The 22,493-nt window shown below is 44.8% G+C and overlaps 1 protein-coding gene and 1 long non-coding RNA gene across 2 annotated transcripts in view; one reads left to right on the top strand and one right to left on the bottom strand.

Annotated features, from left to right (window-relative positions):
• The window catches only part of LOC113933180, a 214,298-nt gene that overhangs the window by 54,233 nt on the left and 137,572 nt on the right, over positions 1 to 22,493 (bottom strand). The gene's annotated exons all lie outside the window — the stretch shown is intronic.
• GPR139 (G protein-coupled receptor 139) overlaps positions 12,077 to 22,493 on the top strand; it is a 39,918-nt gene continuing 29,501 nt past the window's right edge. The window contains exon 1 of the mRNA XM_027613031.1: positions 12,077 to 12,200. Coding sequence (XP_027468832.1) covers positions 12,077 to 12,200 — 124 coding nt within the window. The remainder of the gene's footprint in view (positions 12,201 to 22,493) is intronic.

Genomic DNA, 22,493 nt, shown 5'->3' with positions numbered 1-22,493 from the left:
TCATGATGAGCACAGGGTGATGAATGGAACTGCTGAATCATTATATTGTACACTTGAAACTGATATAACACTGTATGTTAACCAACTGGAATTCAAATAAAAACTTAAAAGAGAAAAAATAATAATATGGGGCACCTAGGTGGCTCAGTTAGTTAAGCGTCTGACTCTTGATTTTGGCTCAGGTCATGATCTCAGCGTCCTGGGATACAGCCCTGCGTCAGGCTACGTGCTCAGTGCAGAGTCTGCTTGTCCCTCTTCCTCTGCTCCTCCCCCCATCTCCCTCTCTCTCTCTCTCACATAAATAAAATCTAAAAAATTAAATTAAATTATATTTTAAAATAATAAAAAGAAAAAGAAATAAAAGGAATAGAGCAAACTATTTTTAAGAAGTTTTATTTCTTTCCCCTTCCTGCTATGACATATTTTGACCTCTAATGCTACAATTAGGCCAGAAACTACCCTACAGCACGTGGGTTCTGACCTGCATTTTAAACTGAGAACAAACGTCCCATCCACCCTCCAAAAACCAAACCAGCCCTGACAACTGATTAAAAAAAAAAAAAAAAAGGGCATCTTCACCACTGGAAATATTGCCACCATGCTTGAACCTCCCAACAGTCACTTAAAAAGCAGCAATGACAAAGGACAAAGGAGAAAGAGTAAACATGTTGCAGGTATCCTATGGGCCAAGCACTGTGTAAGGCACATATATCATTGCAGTGTTTCCCCAAATATAGTCACAAGAATGCTATGTCTGAATGCTGTGTACCCCCTCATACACCAGATTCATATGTTGAAATCTTAACCCTCAAAAATGATGGTGTTAAGAGGTGGGGCCTTTGGGAGATGGTGAGGTTGTAAGGGTGGAGCCTCATGAATGGGATTAATGCCCTGATGAAAGAGACCCCACAGAGCTCCCTAGCCACTTCCACCATGTGAGGACTCAGTGAGAAGGCTCTGGCCATGAACCACGAGGTAACCTCTCACCAGCCACATACTGAATCTGCTGGCCCCTGATCTTGGACATTCCAGCCTCCAGAATTATGAGAAATAAATTTATTTTCTCATAAAAAGTAAAGTTTATAAGCTCTGAGGTATTCTGTTATAGTAGCCCGAATAGACTAAGACAAGAGACCCATGGAGAATATAATTTTAAGGGTTCCTAGACCCAGTATTAAATAACATTGAATTGAATCACATGGTGAACAGTTCATCCCTTTCCCATCTTTCTAATTACATCAAGGGAAAGTCTCAAGTGGGTGCTAGCATGTCTTTAACGCCTCTCTACCACTTGCTAATTTCTCCTTTCAACAAAGAATGAATAAGCCTTAGACTCAGAGCCTTGGCAGGCTACAGTTGTAGCTAGAATTTTAATGACATTCATTTTTTTTACCCCATGATTCTTTAAATGGTTTCCTTTTTTTATAGAACAAGAGAAGCTAGTCCGCTCCTACATGATAAAAATTAATTTTAAAATAAATTTTAAATATGTAATTAAAGAGCAGCATCATGTTAATAATAGTACAAGTGGCAAAAATCATGCACATAGTACTCAAATGGCTAAATTTCAGGAAGTATGGAGTTATTTCTTTTATCCTAATAGCAACCCTAGGAGGTAAATGCCGTTTTTAGCTCTAGTTTACATGTTGTAACCTATGACGCAGACAGAAAAAGTGACCCAGCCAAAGTCACACAGGCCTCTTCGACCCAGTTCTACCCAGCTGCAAAATCTGATATCTCACCGTGCTGACTGATGACGAAGTCTGCTTCCAGAATCTAAGTTTTCAACCTGGGAAAGCCTCCTGTGCATCTCTTAAGAAGGCTCCAGTGACTGCTGGATTTAGAAATTAGCTTCCACGTGTATGGCTGACCCTTACCTGCAAAGTTAGGGCAAGCACTAAATTCTCTCTCTAAGCCTCCTGCAGCTTCTCCTCCCACAGCATCAGCTATAGAGAGGCAGAGTGGTACTAGAACCCAATGTTGCATTGTAAATTAGTCTCTTAGATCATGAATGCGGAGTCCCCAGGATGACAGTGCTGTTCCAGGGAAGACAGCCTTTGGTGCTCAGGTATTCAGCACATTCTGAAACTTCCCTGAGCAGGGCAGTTCATTCCTCTGCCCCCACCTAGCCTGGCCCAGCCACTTAGATTGCCTACCTGCTGGTCTTTCTAGCTGCTCTGCTTCAGTCTTCGTTGCTGCTTGGCAGAACTGGCTTATCTGTACATTGATGAGTCATGCTTTCTGTACATTTCAATGTTTTATCCCTGCAGGGAAGATTCTGGTAAGTACCTTCACTCTCACTGCTCTTAATACCCCATGCCTCCCTCTTAGGACTATTTCTGAGGCTCTTAAAGAAAATTGAACTTTTCAGCAGTTGGAATGCAATGGTTGGAAAAAAAAGAAAGAAAGAAAGAAAGAAAAGCTCCAGGATGGGGGGGAATGTTCTCATGATAACCTGGCTAGAAAGAATACTCAAACCTTCTCTCATCTTCTAATTTGATAACCCGAGTATCTGTTCTAGGTGTTATACAGTGTATGAGAATTCCTGGCATCTGAAATTACACAAATTAGAGGAAAATGGTATTTGGTAACTTCTTACTCACACGATGTCAACAACGAGTTACTTTTAATGTCTCTTCTGGAGCCAATTGTCAATTATGCAGGGAGTGGCATGAGACTAAGAGTTAGCAAGGTTGCCTTTGTGTTCCAGTTGTAATACAGTGTGTGACCATGGGCACCTCACTTAACTTCCCTGGACCTCAATTCTCTCATCCGTAAAATGCAGGAATTGGATAGAATCATCTCTGTGGGTATCACAATTCTCAAACACTAGGTAATCATGTGGGCACTTTGCTCTCTCCAGGCCATGGATTTCCCATGTGTAAAATGAGCTAATTAAGCTCTGACCACTTCACACAGGTAATGATGAGGATTAAAATAAAATGGTGTACACGGCTATATTTGTTAAAAGTAAAGTTCTATCAATCTTGAAGTGTTACTGTAATGAAAACAAAGATCACTGGCTAAGCAATGCACGTCCTTTTGTCGCTATCAACAGAATCCTCTCTAACTTAAAAAAGGGAGTTTTGTTTTTGTTTTTGTTTTTGGAGAAGTACTCCTCACCTTGGTACGTAGCCTTATCTAGACTATCTTTATGGGTTTTTTTATTTTTACAAACTGTAGTAAGAACATTTAACTTGAGATCTCCCCTTTTAACAAAATTTTAAGTGTATAATACAATACTTTTAACTATAGGCATGATGTTAAAAGTAAGATTTCAAGAGAACTTATTCATCTTTCATAACTGAAACCTTATGCCCCTTGAGCAGCAACTCTCCAACCCCCCTCCCCTAGTCCCTGGCAATCACCATTCGACTCTGCTTCTATGAGTTTGGCTATTTTAGATACTTCATGGAAGTGGAATCAGGTAGTATTTATCTTTCTGTCACTGGCTTATCTCACTCAGTATCATGTCCTCAAGGTTTATCCATGTTGTCACATATGACAGGATTCCCTTTTTTTCTAAGGCTGGATAATATTTCACTGTATGTATATACTACATATTCTTTATCCATTAACCCATAGACATTTAGGCTGTGGCCACATCTTGGTGATTATGAATAATGCTGCTATGGGCATGGGAGTGAGGAGATACTCAAGGGCTCACTGGCAAACAGGGAGCCATAGATCTGAGAATGGGCAGAAAACAAGAATCACAACAATGGCCCCAGAGCAATTGAGTCCTGCCGGACAGTCCTCATGGAGACGAATATAATCCAAACTCTTCTCCTGCCGTTGTTTCACTCATTCAAGATTCTGAGCCCCAGAAGACAGAATCTATTGGCCAAGTTTAGGATGCCTGCCCTCCCACCCCTGACAGTCCTGAGTCAAAGGATCTGGCCCCTTCAGCTTCCATAAATGAGCAGCAAGCGCCTGAATTTGCTCTCTTTCTGAGACCACACCAGGCAGAGAGATCACTCTCCAAAAGGAAATCAAGACCTGCGGGGAAGGGGAATAAGATTCTGCACAGCTCCTGAATATGAAACAACTCCCGCCCAGAGATTACTTAAATGCTCAAATTATCACAACATGTCACCCACTGATTACTTTTTGCCATTACATGTTTCCCTGCCTGATAGGAGAAAGACAGTCTGGTGAGAGTGGTTTTATTTCTTTCCTCCACCTCCCCTCTCTCCTCCTCTCCCCTCCCCCACTCCACCCACTCTGTCTGTCCCTCTACCCCTCTTTCCTTTCTCTTCTCCAACTCACTCCTGTTGGGTAAGGTGACAGGAGCAAAGTGAGTCTGAAAGGCTACTCTTGAGTCTCCTGGGTCTCTCTGAACCAGAGAGAAAAGACTGTTTGTCCCATGCTTCAACCTCCTGGTCAATTACACTGCCCTCAAGCTGCCACACAGGTGCACCCCCACACGACACATATACAGACACACACACATAGAGACACATATATGCGTATACACGTGTACACACACACACACACACACACACACACACACGGCCCTCACCCTCGCCTCCCTCTTCTTCTCAGGTAAAGGCCCTGTTTCCTTCACCTCATCCTCAGTCATTCTTCACCTCTTGATGAAATTTGCCCATGTGCAACGTGGACCCTTTCTTCCCTACTGGGCTGCCGGGGAGAGAGAGGCATGTAACTGTGAATATCCTCTTCCTGCTCTGTGGCAGTCTCTGACCTCGACAGGTCAGTAGCAAGCAACAAAAGACTTTATCCAAATTCTGTGAGAACTGATGTACCCCTCAAAGAACTGTAGTGAATGCTCGTTGCAAGGAGCGCTGGCATGGATGGATTCTCAGCATCTCAACAAGACATCCTCAACCACAAACCATGCACGTGGAGTAAAACAAATACGCAGAGAAACGCAATGCTACAGTTCTTATTAGAAAGCAAACAAGAGCCTGCAGACAAAGACAAACTGGTCAAAGCTCTAGCAAAGCTGGCCAAGGTCAGTGGAGAGCCAGGAGCATCAGGGGAAATGTCAGGTACTATTTTGACAGCCTAATAGCAGGGAAGGAATTGTCTTCTACAACAATTTCCAAGGCTGAATTTATACAGAACTGCAACACCACCAGAAGGTGTTGGTTTTGACAATAGCTTGTAATAACGTATGTGCCCAAGACACAGTACACAAGATATTTTTTCCTATATTTTACTACAAGAATTTTCAAGGATACATGAAAACTGAAAGAATTTTACAGTGAAAACTCATTTACCCATGACCTAGATTCTATTAACATCTCTTTGGGTTGACACATACCTATCCATTCTTCCATCTACCCATCAGTCCATTTGATTTTTGGTACACTTCATAGTTAGTGGCATGCAATAGTACACTTCACCTCAAAGCTTCAGCATGCACACCACTAACCAGGATTCAGTATTTGTTTATGGTGCATATACAGAGTATATTTGATGTAAAAAATAAGACACAGGGGGTTAAGGAGAGGGAGGGATGAATGGGTGAGGCACAGAGGATTTTTAGGGCAGCAAAAATACTCTTTGTGATGCTGTCATGGTGGACACATGTTCTTACACATTTGTCCAAACCCACAGAATGTACAACACCAAGAGTGAACCCTATTGCTGGGGCACCTGGGTGGCTCAGTCGTTAAGCGTCTGCCTTTGGCTCGGGTCATGATCCCAGGGTGGTGGGATCGAGCCCCACATCGGGCTCCCTGCTCAGCGAGAGGCCTGCTTCTCCTGCGCCCACTCCCCCTGCTTGTGTTCCCTCTCTTGCTGTCTGTCTCTCTGTCAAAATAAATAAACTGTTTTAAAAAAAAAGTGAACCCTATTGTAAACTAGGGACTCTTGGGTGATAATGATGCATCAGTGTAGGTTCATCCACTATGACAAATGTACAACTCTAATGGGAGACATTGATAATGACGGGGTCTATGCATGTGTGGCGGCAGAAGTTATATGGGAAATCTCTGTACCTTCTACTCAATTTTGCTGTGAACCTAAAAATACTCTAAAAATTAAAGTCTATTTTTTCTTTATTTTTTTATAAATAGTCTATCTTTTAATTAAATAGATAACTGAAAATGAAATAAAATATATGACCTATCTCTAACAGAGGATTAGCAAACTGGCATCCCACAGGCTGAACTCAGCTTACAGACATGAGTTGGTTTTGCCTGCCCAGCATCTACTCTCATTCCTCCTTTTACAGAATCCCATGTTTCCTTTGAATAAATGGTCCACCTCCTCTGGTAGTCCATGTGGTTTGGGAAGAACTGACCCCTACTCTTGGCTCCATCACTCGGCCCATGAGCCCCACCTGGCCAATCAATGCAGTTCTGGTTGGCTACAGAAATTCAATTCAAATGGTGAGTTTAGTGGAGATGGGCATATGGGTCCAGTTGGTCCACTAAGAGCCTACCCCAGGACTCACGCTGAAATTCCCTTTCAACTCAGGTTACTAATCCAATAGGATAAATCCAGGGATGTTGGCGTCCATTGTTTTTATGATGTTGTAAGAAGCTGCTTAAGAATGCAGCTAATCCAAAGCAAAGCAGAGCCCATAGGTAAAAAGGGGCAGATAATTTTTGCTCCTGGATTCAGCCAGGCCTAAAGTCCAGCAAACTTTTGAATTTTTTGGATATAAGGGCCAACACATTCCTTTTTAAAAACTAAATAGTTTGAGCTTTTTTCTATCAATTTCAATAAAAAAAGAGTCCTAGTGATTATAGTTACTCTGGATTCACACCCAAGCCTGGGCTCAAGGCCTCAATTGTTAAGGTACACTACATACACTGCAATTAGGTTCTGAACTGAAGATTCAAAGAAAAGGGAAACTTACCCTGCCCACGAGGTGGTCTGAATCCAGGAAGTAGAGTTAACGAGTAACCCTCGAGTAGGGACACAATGTGGTAAGCGATGGAGAAGATGGGTGTCAGTGTAGGGAGGTACAGGGGACTTGGAAAAGCTTGGAGGATGAGGTGACCCTTAAGAGGAGCCTTGTAATGTCCATCGACAGATGAATGGATAAAGAAGATGTGGTATATATACACAATGGAATATTATGCAGCCACCAAAAGGAATGAGATCTTGCCATTTGCAACGACGTGGATGGAACTGGAGGGTGTTATGCTGAGTGAAATAAGTCAATCAGAGAAAGACATGTATCATATGACCTCACTGATATGAGGAATTCTTAATCTCAGGAACAAACTGAAGGTTGCTGGAGTGGTCGGGGGTGGGAGGGATGGGGTGGCTGGGTGATGGACATTGGGGAAGATATGTGCTACAGTGAGCGCTGTGAATTATGTAAGACTGTTGAATCACAGATCTGTACTTCTGAAACAAATAACGCAACATATTTTAAGAAAAAAGAAAAAGAAGAAGATAGCAGGAGAGGAAGAAAAAAAAAAAAAAGAGGAGCCTTGTAAAGCGAGGAGAAACCAGAGGACAAGTTACACTCTTATGGGAGGTAGGGGCACAGACAGGGTCAGCAGAGTGGTCCTAGGGAGCTCCAAGCCCCTTTCACCAACCTTCCCATCCAGAACAATCTCAGTCATAATCACTGTGTGTGTCTCTCTCCCCATCAATCTGTCTATTCATCCATCCTCTCTGTGCCTCTGTCCACATCTCTGTCTCTGTCTCTCTCCTTCTTTTCCTGTCTGTCTCTCTGTGTGTGTGTGTCTTTCTCCGTCTGTGTCTCTCTCTCCCTTCCCTTCTTTCTACCCCACTCTCTTCATGCACTCATTCCCTAGCTTCCGGGATGCAGTCCACTCCATCATCAGTACCACCCTAGTCCAAGCCACCATCATTTCTCACATGTCCAACCTGACAGCCTCATAACTTGTCTTCCCACCTCTGCTCTTGCTTCCCTTCCATCAATCCTCCACCTCCCTGACAAAGCAAATGTTTTAAAATGCAAATCTAATTGTGGCACTCCCCTGCTTAAAACTAGGGATAAGACCAAACTCCCTGACACAGCCTGCAAAGCCCTTCCCATTCTCCAACCACATCCAGCTCCACGCACCACCCCCCACTCACTCTACCCCAGCCTCCCTGGTCTTCCAGTTCTTCAAAGAGTCCTTCTCTATCCCACCCCAGGGCCTTTGCATTTGCTCTTTCCTCTGACCTGGGATGTTCCCCTCACCCCTAGCCCCACATCCCTTTACCTAATTAACCCTTACTCATCCTTCACTTTCATCTCAGATTCAAATATCACTTCCTGAGAGAAGCCTTCCCTGATTGCCAGACTACATCAGATCTCACTGGTACATGTTTTCTCATTCCTTTGACTTTTTCTTTTTTTTTTTTTTAACGATCTTATTTATTAATTTGACAGAGAGAAAGAGCACAAGCAGGGGGAGGGGCAGGCAGAGGGAGAGGGAGAAGCAGGCTCGCTGCTGAACAGGCAGCCCAATATGGGGCTCGATCCCAGGACCCTGGGATCATGACCTGAGCCAAAGGCAGACCCTTAACCGACTGAGCCATCCAGGTGCCCCCCTTTTGACTTTTTCTTGATAGCACTTATCCAAGTTTAGAATTGTGTATGTGTGCATGTGTGTGTGTATCAGATGAATTGATTCATGTCTATGTCTTGCACTTAAGATTCAGGAAATGAGAGATCATGTCAACTTCTTAAAACAACTGTATACCCAGAACTCAGTAAGTGGCTAGCACACACCTCCAGTTTGTTACAGTCCCCACCACTCCCTTTTGCATTCCCAACTCTAAGTTGTGTCAGTAACAATTTATGTTTGTGCTGCCATTTTTCCTAGAGAAAAGAATTATTCCTTTAGATCACTGCCTCCATCAAAGGGTAGAGAAATGGAGGCTAGACCAAGAGGGCCAAGTGTTTCAGGAAAATGAGAGACAGCATATTTCTTTATGGAAGTAAAGAATGTACAATAAATAGTTCTCTCTCCTATACTGCCCTAAAATTCTTAATTTTTGAACAAGAGGCCCTGTATTTTCATTTTTGCATTAGGCCCTGCAGCGATGCGGCAAGTCCTGATCAACACACATTAAATGTTCGGTAAAAGTCTGTTGAAAGAATGAATAAGTGAATGAATTTAGCTAACCACAGTTGATGCTCATCTTACAGAGTCAGTCAAGTGGCTCAGCCCTTGAGCAAAATTAAACAGACTTTGTTGTTGACTCAACCTGTCCCTTCACAAGACTAAAATCTGAACTAGGACCTTAAAGTTCTTCTCATCTAACCCACCCACTTCCCAGGAAACTTTGACCTTGACAGGCTGCCAAGGTTCTCCATGGAGCCAGCAGAGTACCCCATCCAATGCCCCCATTCTCCAGATCACAGTCTGCACTGTTTCCACCTCTCTACTTCCTCTCGTCCTGTTCAACATCTCCAAAATAAGGCATACCTGGTTTCTTTCATCCCCATTGTACAGATGAGGAAATAGAGGCTCAGAAAAAAATAATGTCCATCAAGATTCCCCATGCAGCCCTGTTTCTCTGCCCAGCCAAGTTTGTAGTTTTATAAAGAGTTTCTATCTAGATCCCCAGAATCCAAATCACATAAATTATTTTTAGAGTGGCTAGTCAGACATGATAATTACATGCTAAATCTGAGACTATGCCCCCCAACCCTCACAGCCACCCACATTCTGACACTCTGGCCTGCAAAGACAAGCAAAGATAAACTCATCTCCCCATGCCCTACATGTCTTAGGTCAGTGGGTGCTGGGGCCTTCCATTCTTTCATTGTTTATTGAGAGTCTGCAATATGCAGGCACAGTACAGAAGCTGGTGATGCAACTGTGAACAAAACAGACAAAAGGCCCTGCCTCTCTAAGAGGGGAAACAGATAAATAAACTAATTAAATAGACTGTATATGGTATGACCATGGTGCTGAGCACTATGGAGAAAAGTTAAGCAGGGGAAGAGCAGAGGAAATGAGCATTTTGGAGGGTAGTAGTGGAGATTTCAATTTGAAACAGGATTGTTTGAGAAAGACTTGAAGGAGGTGAAGAGGCGGGTTAATACGGCTTTCCGGAGAAAGAGCACTCCAGACAGAGGGAATAGCCAGTGCAAAAGCCCTGAGGCATTATCCTTGATTCACAATGTTGAGAGGTCCCTGAATAGATTGGGGAGCTTAGTCAAACCACATACACTCCCCCTTTTAGCCCCAGCTTCTCATCTCAGTTTGGTTGCCTGCAGACAAATCTAATCTATAGGGTTTTGAACCATTATTTATTGAACCTCTGCAATGATACTGCTTTATTTATCAACACAGTGGAGTTTTTGTTTTGTTTTTGTTCGGGGTAGTCACATTTAAATGGGAGAGTTCACAACAAAATTTCAATATCTAACTTGGCTTGGAATATCAAACCTGTGCTCACTAGGCCCACATGACTCTTGGTAATACTCTGTCCCTTTAGGGGGGCACAAGCCTCTCTGTTCACCACAGACCCAGCTAGACTCAGCAGATCCCTCCCTTATGCAGATTGCCTGGCCCTGGCTGCATTGGAGTTTGCTACCACCCCCACCCCCAATGCCTGCCTTGGGAAGCCCCTAACAATGATGGGGAATGGACACATGACCCTTGTTGAGCATGAAAAGCAGGGGTCTCCTTCATCTTAGGAGACCTGAAAGAGGCTGGGGAAAGCCCAGCCAGTTCCTTCTCCCCAGGAATGGGTGTAGGGGCGCCGGGGGCAGAACAGAGAGGGGTCTTGGGATTTTCAGAGCTATCACATGCTCTTGCATTGATTGGCAGCAGCTACAGCCAGCCCCTGGAAGTGCCCCTCCTCCATATTTCTACAGAATCTAATTCTCACACATGCTGTCTTGAGCCCCAGATTTCTCTCCCTACCCAAATATGTTGTGGCCTCTAGAAGAGCTGCACTAGGAACTCTCCACCCTCCTACACTGAGGAAAAAGGGGAGTGCCATTCACCCCAACTCTCCAAGACTGCCTAGGTCCCACCTGCTGACCTCTCCTATACTTCACACAACTCTCAAACTAGACCACCCCTAGATGATGCCCACATGGGTTTCTGTGTGTCTGGGATGTCACGTGAGTGTGGTCTTTGTGCATGTTGATAAGGGTGCTCCTGTGTTTTCACGTCCCTGGGTGAGAGATGAGAGGGTCTCCGCTGCCCTCCTGAGTGAGCCCACATGACTGGGTATTGTGTGTCTTTGTGTGAGCGTGGGGGAGTGTATGTGTGAATGGTTGCAACATCCTTATTCCTGACAGAAGGTCTCAGTGTGGCGGGCTTCTCTAAGCCAGCCTGCAACCCCTTCAAAGGCACTCCACTCAGGGATAGTCCACCTCTGGCCTTCCCCAGAATCAACACACGCACTGAGATGCATGCACACTTCCTTTCAGGCGCAGCTCCTCTGGCCCGGAGAACCGACGACCCTTGAGCATTCTCGCTCCGATAGCTTCCTCTTCCCCCCATGTACTAGGTGGAGAATCCTCTATGGAGATGGACTTGGAGCACTGGCAAGGGGGAAAAGAAGTGGCTAGGAGGTGAGTTGAGAAAGGCAAACTGAGGACACGTTGGAGGAGTACGGAGCCGCTGCTGGAGAAGCAGGTCCCACCCACACCACGCCCCTCCCGCAGCGGGTGGAGAGGGGTAGCCGATTCCCACCCGGGTCTTCCTCTGGGGTTCCCAGGTCTCACTCCTCTCCTGAAACTGGAGCTCTAAGAAGCAGCTGGGACCCCCCCCTCCTCCCATGGATACACACACACACACACACACACACCCTTCCCATCATCCGCGTCCAGGCAGTTGCTGATTGGCTGCGGGGAGCAGCGTCCCAGCTTCCCGTCTCCGAGGCGGGAGCCGAGCAGGTCCGAGGTGGGAGGCGCACTAACCGGCTCTGGGAGCCCCTCCCGAGTCCCTGCGCCCACTGCCCTGTGCCCTACGCGAGGGCCGTGCCAGGACTCCGGGCAGGCAGGTGCGGAGCGAGCAGAGGGGACCACGGCCAAGGGTAGAAGCAAGTACAGCGGGAAGAGAGGCGCTGCTGCTCCAGCTGCTGCCTCCGCCGCCGCCACCACTGAGCCGGCGTCCAGAGCGGGGCTGGCAGGCCGGGTGCGGAGACTAGGGGAACGAGGGGCGAGCTCATGGAGCACACGCACGCCCACCTCGTAGCCAACAGCTCGCTATCTTGGTCCCCTGGCTCGGTCTGCGGCTTGGGCTTCGTGCCCGTGGTCTACTACAGCCTCTTGCTGTGCCTCGGTTTACCAGGTGAGGAGCGTGCGGGAGAGGGAGGAAGCCAGGAGCCCCAAGTGCGGAGCAACCCTGCCAGAGGCCCCAGGTCTCGATACCCTCACCTTGCGATCCCTGGCGCTCCCTCTGAAAAAGTTTAAGCCTTAAGGGCAACTGCGGACATTTCCAGACTGGGGGAAAGGAAGTTGCTGTGGCCTGGCGGGGACTCTCGTGTGTGTGTGTGTGTGTGTGTGTGTGTGTGTGTGTGTGTGTGTGTGTGTGTGTGTGTGTGTGTGTGTGTGTGTGTGTGTGTGTGTGTGTGTGTGTGTGTGTGTGTCACGAGCGTGCGTGGCAGCTGATGGGCACGGTGTATGGGTTGGTGTGAGTGTGCGCATGGATTCGAGTATTTGCATGGGCACGGTGTATGGGTTGGTGTGAGTGTGCGCATGGATTCGAGTATTTGCATGCGCATCTGAAGGGATCCGCATCCCTGAGGGTGTCCAGTGGGGGCCGTGTATGTGACCTGACCGCACCTGCCAACAGATGGTTTGGTGGGGGCTTCACTTCTCCCGTCGCCCCCCATGTCCACCTCAGCCTGAGGAAACCTCTGCCCCTGTGCCCCACCGCTGTCCCCGCCTGATTCCAGGTGAAGCGGGAGACTGATGCCCAGCACACTTTCTCTGGGGCCACTGGGATGGAGCAAGGGATGAGCCCCTGTGACCCCTAAGCAAAGAACGGGTCTCCAGGCAGGCTAAGAAGGGTCAGGGTGGCTCTGGGACCATGCTTTGACCAGGGCAAGGATCCAGAGACACACACAGAATGCGGAGACCGCCACTTCAGGGGGTCACAGTCTCCTTGAGGACATGCCTTGCCCCCTGGCTTTGCTTCCCTATCTACCCACCCTGGGCAGCTGACGACTGCTGCGGATGTCTAGCTGGTCCCACATCTTAACGTCCTCTCCAAAGTGTGGCTGAGACTGGTGCTGAATTCCTGAAGAGAGCTGAGCTGCTGGGGGCTGGGGGGTGCTTGCTATTTGTGAGAGAGGAGGAGGGGTTTCCTGGGGTTCCAGCTTGAGATAAACCCTTCTTCCAGATAGTCCCTGAGACAGTCTGTGTACAGAAAGATTCCTAAAGATCACTTGCAGGGAGATGAGAGAGGGACAAAAGGAAGCACAAAGAAAAAAATCCAATGTACAGCCTAGAATCATAGCATCATCTACCCTGTCATTCCGCATCCCAGGATCCTGGGAACTTGAGAGCTGGATTTGAGAGGCTTGCTGAGATTTCCTTTTCAAAACATTCAACTTGGTGGTCAGGGGCCCTGATAAGGTTGTTTAAATACATGCCCCCTCACAAATTTTGGCAGGCACAGAAAAGCATAAGTTTACAATTACTGAACCTCTCTCCCAGCAAGTGATGAGGTTTTTATTACTAACTAATCGTTCTGGCTGCCCTGAGAGACACTCAACCTCTGATTCGCCCTGCTGGGGCAGCAGCACTTGTCCTGTAATTACCTTGAGCAGGAATTGATTTCAGTCCAGTCCCTACCTCCCCGTCAGCCCTCCTGGGCCTCTCCCAGAGCTCTCTTAAGGTGAGTGAGTTTTTGAGAATGTTGGTTATTGGTGACACTTGCTGAACCAGAAAAGTGACAGGGCCCCTTTTCCCTTTAGCTCTCACATCAGAATTAGTCTGACCCCTCCACCTTCACCCCTACATCTCCTCTGCTGACTAAAGTAGCCACTCTCTCAGGCTTTTCTTCTGAAAACCCTTTAAGGGACAGAAACATAAAGACAAGGAGAGGCTCCAAAGGTCCAGAGCAGGAACATGAGGATGAGCAGAACAGGGAAAAGCTCAGACCTTCAAACACCTCAAGGTGGAAGGCAAGATACCTCACATCTCCACAGCATAACTCCTATGCCAGCTAAGGGCCTTTCTGACCCATAGCATTGGCACCTATTGTGTGCCAGACAGTGCTAGGCACAGGCTCATCAAGGCTGAGCCCAGGATTTGGAGACTTAAAGGAGGGAGGGATCGGGATGAGAACTTGGAAGGCGTTGATGAGTACTTGGAAGGCGTTGATGAGTACTAAGAGTTGTGGCCACCTACTGTGTGCCAAGTGCTAAAGAGGTGCCTAAGGGACTCGGGGATCCCTAAGGTACAGTCCCTGAGTTCAAGGAGCTCACAAGTAGAGTTTGTGGTAGATGCAAGGACCAAGCATTCTGGAAAAGGATGACTGAAGAGGCCAGGCTTTCGGGAAGACCATGGGCTGATAATGGTTTTGTTAATGGTTTGCAAGGTGGTTCAAAAGTAAAATACTTAAGTCATTCTCTTAGAACCATAAGGGCAGGCAAGTATGTCCTGGTACCTAAGAATGCACACTACAGAATGAAGCTGGGTATTAACATGTGGACCTTCTGTGACTCTGTGCCTCTGTTTCCACATCTGTAAAATAGGCATTAGGACAGCAGCTAACTCCTGGAATGATGGTGAGAAGTAAAAATGTTGATGGAGATGATGGTGCAAGTTAAGCACTCAGCTCAGGGCCTGATGCACCACACACTGATTACCACTGTGGTGCGGCAGTTGTGGTCATCATGAAGCTGATTTGGCTGTGAGGAGGGGGGCTGCTTGGCATGTGAGCCAGAGAAGGGGCTGGGAGCCACAGGAAAAGCACTTAGCTCAGCGCCTTACTCCTCCTGCTGAGCTCACTACAGTATTCCCCCCCCCGCCCCCCCCAGCAATTAGCAAACCCTCATTACCCTGCTACTGACCGGGATGCACAGCTATGCTGGGTGTGAAGTAACAGACCACAGGGCTTGGTAATATTGTTGAAAACTGAGATTTTAATTGAATCACTTTTCCTGGCAGTGGACTCACCCCATTTCCAAATTCTCACAGGGATGGTTGAAAACATGGGTGGGAACCAAGGGGTGGATGGGGAGTGGCTGAGTGTTTGGCAATAGGGGAGCCATTAACTAGGAGAAAGCACAGATGTTTCTTACCACCTTCAGTCTCCAGACTGAAAGGAAGAGCTTAGGAAAAGCATGTGGTCCAATACCCTGCCTCTAGGAATGGCCCCAGACAGTCTAACTTAATTGGTATGGCATGGGTCCCAGGGGGTCCTAATGTGAAGTATGGGCAGTTAAGAACTCTTAAGAACTTAAGAACTCTTAAGAATCTGCCACTTAAGAACTCTTAACTTTCTGTACCATAATTTTCCCCACCTATAAAATCAGGGTAACAGCAGTATCTACTTACCCACACAGATAGTGTATATTAAATAAGATTGTCTATATAAAATGGCTTAGCACAGTGTCTGGACTGAGGAAAGCACTTATTAGTGCCTTCTCCACACTGGATCTTTTTGCATGTTAAATACTTAGATTATTGTACTTAATCCCCACCACATCCCTATGACCTGTACGTGTCTCTGAACCCATTTTACGGATGAGCAAACAGATTCAGAGAAGTGGAGCATCTTGTCTATAGTCACACAGTCAAGCCAGTGTGCAAACACCTGCTCTTTCAATTGCACCACAGTGCCTTCATCATTGCCAGGAAGTTCTTTTAACTAACCTCAGTCCTTCATGCTATGTGCTCGATGGAAAAAATTGGTGTCCCAGCTATCCCTAAAACTCTGTCTCTTTTCTCCTCCTTTTAAGTAAGCAAGATGTTTCTAATCTTTCAAAATGCATACAATAAGCCAGCCAAGCGAACAAGGTAGAGTTGGGGACACTGATGAGGCCAACTAGGACAAGACAGTAAAAGGCAGAAGGCAGTGCAGGAGGAAGAGATGAGCCTGATGCCTGGGGGGGCGAGAGCGGCAGAGAAGACAGGTGAGCCTGGCCGATAAGGAAGGAGCAGCACAAAATTAAACTGAGATTCGAAAGATATTTTTTAAATTTTACTTTCTAAAAGGCACCAGGGATGTTAAAGGAGACAAGGTAAGGAAGATGATAGTCTGAAACCACACACCACCCAGCTGATAGGAGCATTTCTGCAACTGCCAATAGGGGAGCCGTAACTAGAAGAAAGCACAGGTTAATACCTGCCTGTGAGGGTCGGTGCGAGATGGAGACGATGAGTCTGTCACCTGGCAGACAGTTAGTGCTGTGACACACAGTAGTTACAGTTATTGTTAACCAGGGGTGGGAAAATGGTGACCAGTAAGATGGACTGAGTACTCCAGATGTGTTCTCATTCACCTGTAAACATCTTTCGAGAAAATCTAGTAAACAGGTTAAGAGTATAAGGTCTGGCGATAGACCTCTGGGGTCTGAGTCCTGGCTTTGCTACTTATAAGCTATGTGACCTTAGGTAAGTGACTTTAACTACTCTGTGCCTCACTTTCCCATCTGTAAAATGGGATGATGGTAATAATGGCACATACCTCGCAGAGTTGCTGTGAGGCTTCAGTGGGTTATTCATTTAACACACTGCCTGCCACACAGTAAGCACTCTATAAGTCATTTTTTTCATCATTTAAAAAGTTAAGGAAAAATTCTCAACTTGTTTTATGACACCTGTTTTACCCTAATGCCAAAACCAGACATTATAAGAAAACTACTGACCAATATTCCCCATGAACACAGACACACACAAAAAAATTCCTCAAGAAAATATTACCAAATCTAACTCAGGAATATATAAGAATGATAATAAACCAAGACAAACTTGGGTTTATTCCAGGAATGCAAGGCTGGTTCAACATTTGAAAATCATCAGTGTGACCTATCATATTAAAAAAAAAAAAAAAACAAAAAAGGAAATCCATATGATCTTCTCAATAAATGCAAAAAAAACTATTTGACAAAATTCAATATCCATTCATGATAAAATCTTATCAAACTAGGAATATAGACAGAACTTCTTTAACCATCAATAAGTAACCTATAGCTAAGATCACATTTAATGATGAAAGATGGAATGTTTTCCCTCTAAGATCTGGAGCAAGGCAAGGATATCTGCTCTCACTACTCAGATTCAACAGCATACTGGAAGTTCTAGCTGGGCAAGAAAAAGAAATAAAAGGTATACTGGAAGGAAGAAATTAAACTGTTTCTATTCACAGATGATACAATTGCCTTCAGAGAAAATCACAAATACTCCACCAAAAAAAGTTCCTAAGAACTATTAAGTGAGTTCAGCATGTTTATAGGACACATTGTTAATTTCCAATAACCCATTATATTTCTATATATTAGCAATGAACAATTTGAAACTAAAAATTGGAATAAAAAAATAGATTTCCAAGTTCCCTTGAAACACCAGAAGAACATTAGGCTCATATTCCCAGAAGGTTGGCTGTGGCTGAGGAATAGGCTGCTTTCCTATGCAGCTGCTTTTGTGTGGTGCATGCATGTGTGTATGTGTGTGTGCACATTACATAAGTAATGACATTTATATTATTCAAAAACTTAAAAATATAAAAAGGCACACATTGCAAAATCTTCCTACCATCCCTTTCCCCTGCTCACCAGTTCTCAAATCCACCCCATCATCACCACCACACAGGTAACTAGTTCATCAGTATCTTGAGTTCTTTTTGTTCTTTCAGAGTATTTTAGTGGATATACAAGCAAGTATGAATAGAGGATTTCAACTCTTCTTTTTATTTTTTACTCTCCTCAAAATGAGCACATTGTACACACTGTCCTCCGTCTTACTCTTTTTCACTTAATATATTAATCATCCATAATGGTATATTGAAGCTTTTTCATTCTTTTATGAAGCTGCATAGTATTCCATTGTATATCTGTACCATAATTTATTTAATGGCTGCCCCTTTCAAAAGCACATGGGCACTCTAATGTCAAAGTCCCTACACGCTGCACTTAACTGTCCTCTGTAACCTGTATGGCTCCTCTTTATGCACATTGGGCCTTGGATCCCTTAAGTTATAACAGTGGGAGAAAGAGCACTGCATGAGGAGTCCTGGATTCCAGGCTTGGCTCTGGCAATAATTCACTGTGTGGGTCTGTCAAAGACCTGGGGGAGCCGGGTTCTGCTTGTATAGCTCAGTTGGAAACATGGCCCATAGATGGGAAACAAGTACAGACCAATGAAGTAGCTATGCTGGAGGCTGGCTGGGGCTAGCCTTGGGCTGGGGTCCAGACCAGTAGCTTTTGTCCTTGCCCCTGCATGATTTCTGTAGTGATCCCATGTGTCATTTCTGCTTTTGAGGTTGAGTATAAAAGACACTGCATTGGAACTGAATGGACATGGATTTGGATCCTCTACCTTACCCTTGTTTGCTGTGTGATCTCAGATATGATACTCCACCTCTGAGCCTCCGTTTTCATTTGTAAGAAAGCAGTCAGCCAAGTTCAGCAGTTAAGCAAGGGATCGCTAATGTCAAACTGCCTGGGTTTGAATCCTAGCTCCCCTACCTGCTAGTTTGTGACCTTGGGCAAATTTCTCACCCTCTCTGTGTCTCATACTCATCAGTGAGATGGGATCATAATAATACCTATCTCATAGGGGTGTTGTGAGGATCAAATGAAATTGTAAAAATGTGTAGCACCATTCTTGGCACATGTGTGCTCTCAAATAGAGTTAAGAGGTCAGTAAATGTTATTTATCTTCTGTGCCTTGCATTGTTGTGATGGTAATCCAAAATAAAATATGCAAAGGCTTCCCACAATCCCTTGAACATTGTGGGAGCTCAATAAATAGTAGGTAGCATTGTTTTTATTGCCTGACATGTCAACAAGCTTTGTAAATCCCCTGAAGCCACAAATAACTTTATATATAGGTCTTTTCCATAACTGCACAATTCCACTCAAAGTGCACCCACCAGGAATGAAACTCTTTGCCCTGGAAAACTAGGAATGAATTATCCAATAAGTAATCAATTCCATCATAAGCCCAAGGAATTTGTACCTCTCAGAGAGTTGCCTGTGGTTCAGTGAAACCTCCAGAAATACATCAGTCCAGAACATGAAATCTTCTTTAGCTAAAGTTGATAAAGGGTCTGACAAGCACCCAGCAAGACTGCCCTGCATGCTGCAGCCAGGACCATGAACAGAAGCGAGGTGGGGAGGTGAACACAGACCCTGTCACTGAACCTCCATGTGATCTGAACTATGTGGGCAACACTGATAGGGAATGCCAGCCCTGCAGAGGGTGCCTGAAATGCTGGGGGCAGGGGAGGGCAGGTGTCTCAAATTCAAATACCTGCTAGAAGCAGTCAGATAGTGTAAATGCACACAGCGGCCCAGTTTTAAGAAATGCTTCACTTACCCAAAGAATCATGCTTCCCTGCTGTTTTTCTGAAAGCATGTGGCTCTTTTGGTCTCTCTAATTTTCCCTCAGTGATAGAGACATATGTACCAAAACCACTGCACTTTCCTCTTAACAACTACTAACGCATATGTTGCACTATGTGCTAGGGATTCTTCAAAACATTTTACAGGCACTAACTCATTTAATTCCCCCAATGACCCTCTGACGCCTGTAGAGTTATCATGCCCATTTTTCAGATGAGAATGTTGAGATACCCACAGTCACATAGCTAGGAATCGACAGTGATACTCAGTACTGCTGCCCAGCTTTATCTAAGAGAATGGCAGCCCCCACACAATGACAGCTGACAACTGACACTTGGGCTAGGTCATAAGAGATGGGGATGACAGACAATAGGGAGGAGTGGGGACTGGGGTAGGTTAGAAAGTACCACCACCACTCAGCTCTCCAGCCAATCCAGTGTTGCCAAATTCTTCCAAAAATCTAGGAATCCAGATTTTTATGTGAAATATCCCAATGTTTCAATGTTGGCAACTAATTCAAAAATTTTTAAAAACACTATGTGAGCCAGCACTGCATGAGCCAAACCAAACATATCTGCAGGCTTGATACAGCCCACCAGGCTGCCAATTCACAAACTCCAGAGTGGGTAAAACTTCAAGAAGCACCAAGAAATGCCAAGGGGGTCACAGTGGGTGGAGAATAAAAACAAGATGTTAGGGAGGGGAGCAAGAAATAAAGGCAATGGAGACCCAAATAAATGTGTGGCTAAATAAAAAAAGCATGCCAACTCAGGAAACCAGGGATTTGGCGTGACTAGAAGAAAGAGCTCCAAGTAGTACCACAAACTGCATGTTAACAATGTCCTGGAACACAAATCCACCATTTATTTATTTATTTATTTATTTTTGTAAATGGAAGAGCCCTTAAAACCTGAGAGCATGGTGGATTAGGATGTGGGGTCATGGTCCCCGGCTAGATTCAAATTCCAGCCTCATGACTTCCCATTGGTGGGGCTCTGGCAAGTTGCTTGAACTTCTCTGAGCACCAGTGTTCCTCTCTGCAGAATGGGTACAACAGTGCCTTTTTCACAGGGTGTATGATATGGACAAAATGAAGCAATGCATGGCTAGCAGGGTCCCCAGTGTCTGCCACTCCATGGCTGCTATTCTGTGAGAGCAAGCACCATCATTTTATAACAGAAGGAAACTGAGACTTTACCCAAAGTCGCAGAGCTAGGAACGGCAATGTCTAAACCAGAACTTACTTTCCCAACTCTCCCTTTTTATAAAATCACACTGCTAGTGGTCTCTTGAGGAAGCAAAGTGATAGGAGGAATAAAGCAGAAACAGGCTGTGGAATTTCAGAGTTCAGAGTAATCATCCAGACTCTGGGGGGGTTTTGTTGTTGTTGTTGTATGTGGGATTATTTTAGGTGGCACAAGTCTGCATCATTATTTAACCCCTTTTCAGTTTTCTCAATCCTTCTGATTCTATCAAAGGGAAAGTCTCATCTTGGTGCTAGTGTCTTTAACACCTTTTTATGTGTGCTAAATCTCCCTTTATAACAGACACACAGAGCAGGCCTAGGGCTCAGTATCTAGCTAAAATTTAATGTCACCCTTGTATTGTCATTGTATTTAAGAATATCTTCTGTTTACAGCAGGGAGGTGGGTTTGTGATTCAGGGTTGCTCTATGTCCATGCTGTCCAATATAGTAACCCCCAGCCTTGTGTGGCTATAGGGCACTTGACATTTCACTAGCACAACTCGGGAACTGATTTTTTTTTTATCTGGTCTCATTTCAATTAATTTACAATTAAGCCTTGATACTTGATTCAGTTATTGGAAAATAACTGTATACTTGGAACAATTTGGGTATGTGAATCTAGTCTTTTCAATTGTATATTTTATGACATCTAAACAAAGATCGAAGATTTCCACTGAAAGATTTATTAGCATCCATAGAGAAATGTGCTCAAAATGTAAAATACATGCCAGACTTTGGACATTTAGTATGAAAAAAATTAAATATCTCATTAATAATTTATATTGATTACATTTTGGATGAACACAGTTAAATAAAACATACTGTTAAAATTAATTTCACCTGTTTCTTATTTTCTTAATGTGGCTGCTAGAAAAACTGAGATTGCATATGTGGCTCACATTCCATTTATATTGGACAGCAGTATTTTTAAAAATTTTTTAAAGATTTTATTTATTTGTCAGAGAGGGAGCAAGCAAGCACAAGCAAGGGGAACGGCATGCAGAGGGAGAAGCAGGCTCCCCACTGAGCAAGGAGCCCGATGCAAGACTTGATCCCAGGATGCTGGGATCATGACCTAAGCTGAAAGCAGACGCTTAATTGACTGAGCCACCCAGGCATTCCTGGACAGCAGTACTATATAAGGTATAGATTCAGGGGGGAAAATACAAATCACTTTAAAACAAAATGTTAAGTAAACAATAGTACAGGGAACACAAGAATATGGCAAAAATCATAATGCTCGTGAGCCAATCACAAAATCTGGGGAGCCCTGATCTAGTACAATGCTCTTAATACAGAAACTGAGGTCCTAGAGAGGACAAGGAATTTCCACCAAGGTTATACAGCTAATCAGGTGTGACCTTGACCCCAAATCTTTTAGATTCTGAATCCAGTGTGCTTTGACCATTGCAATACGGATAACCCTGCTGTCTCTACACCAACAAAGGAAATGTAAGGAAGGAAAGGTCGGGGTGTGGGGAGGATGTGGTTACCTTAGATCCTGGTGAGATTCAAAGTGAGGGAACTTCTCTGTATGGATAAGCCAGGATCTTTGCTTTTCTATCAAGTGGAGGCTGAATGACTTGGGCTTCTCTTGAGTAAAGGTTATGACCAGCTGAACTACATTGAGAGTTGGGACTCTGAACCCAAATACATGTTTTCATTTTGCCCCATGGCAAAAAAGAATGAGACAAGAAACCAGAAAGTGCAATTGGACAACTGCATCTGCATTTATTGATTCACTTACCCATCCATCCACCCATCTGTCCATCCGTCCATCCATCCATCCATCAATATGCCTGGCACTACCAAGTACCAG

The sequence above is a fragment of the Zalophus californianus genome, chromosome 10, assembly GCF_009762305.2.
Source record: "Zalophus californianus isolate mZalCal1 chromosome 10, mZalCal1.pri.v2, whole genome shotgun sequence".
Lineage (NCBI taxonomy): Eukaryota > Metazoa > Chordata > Mammalia > Carnivora > Otariidae > Zalophus > Zalophus californianus.
Note: the sequence above shows the minus strand (reverse complement) of the source record. Positions and strands in the feature narration are given on the sequence as shown.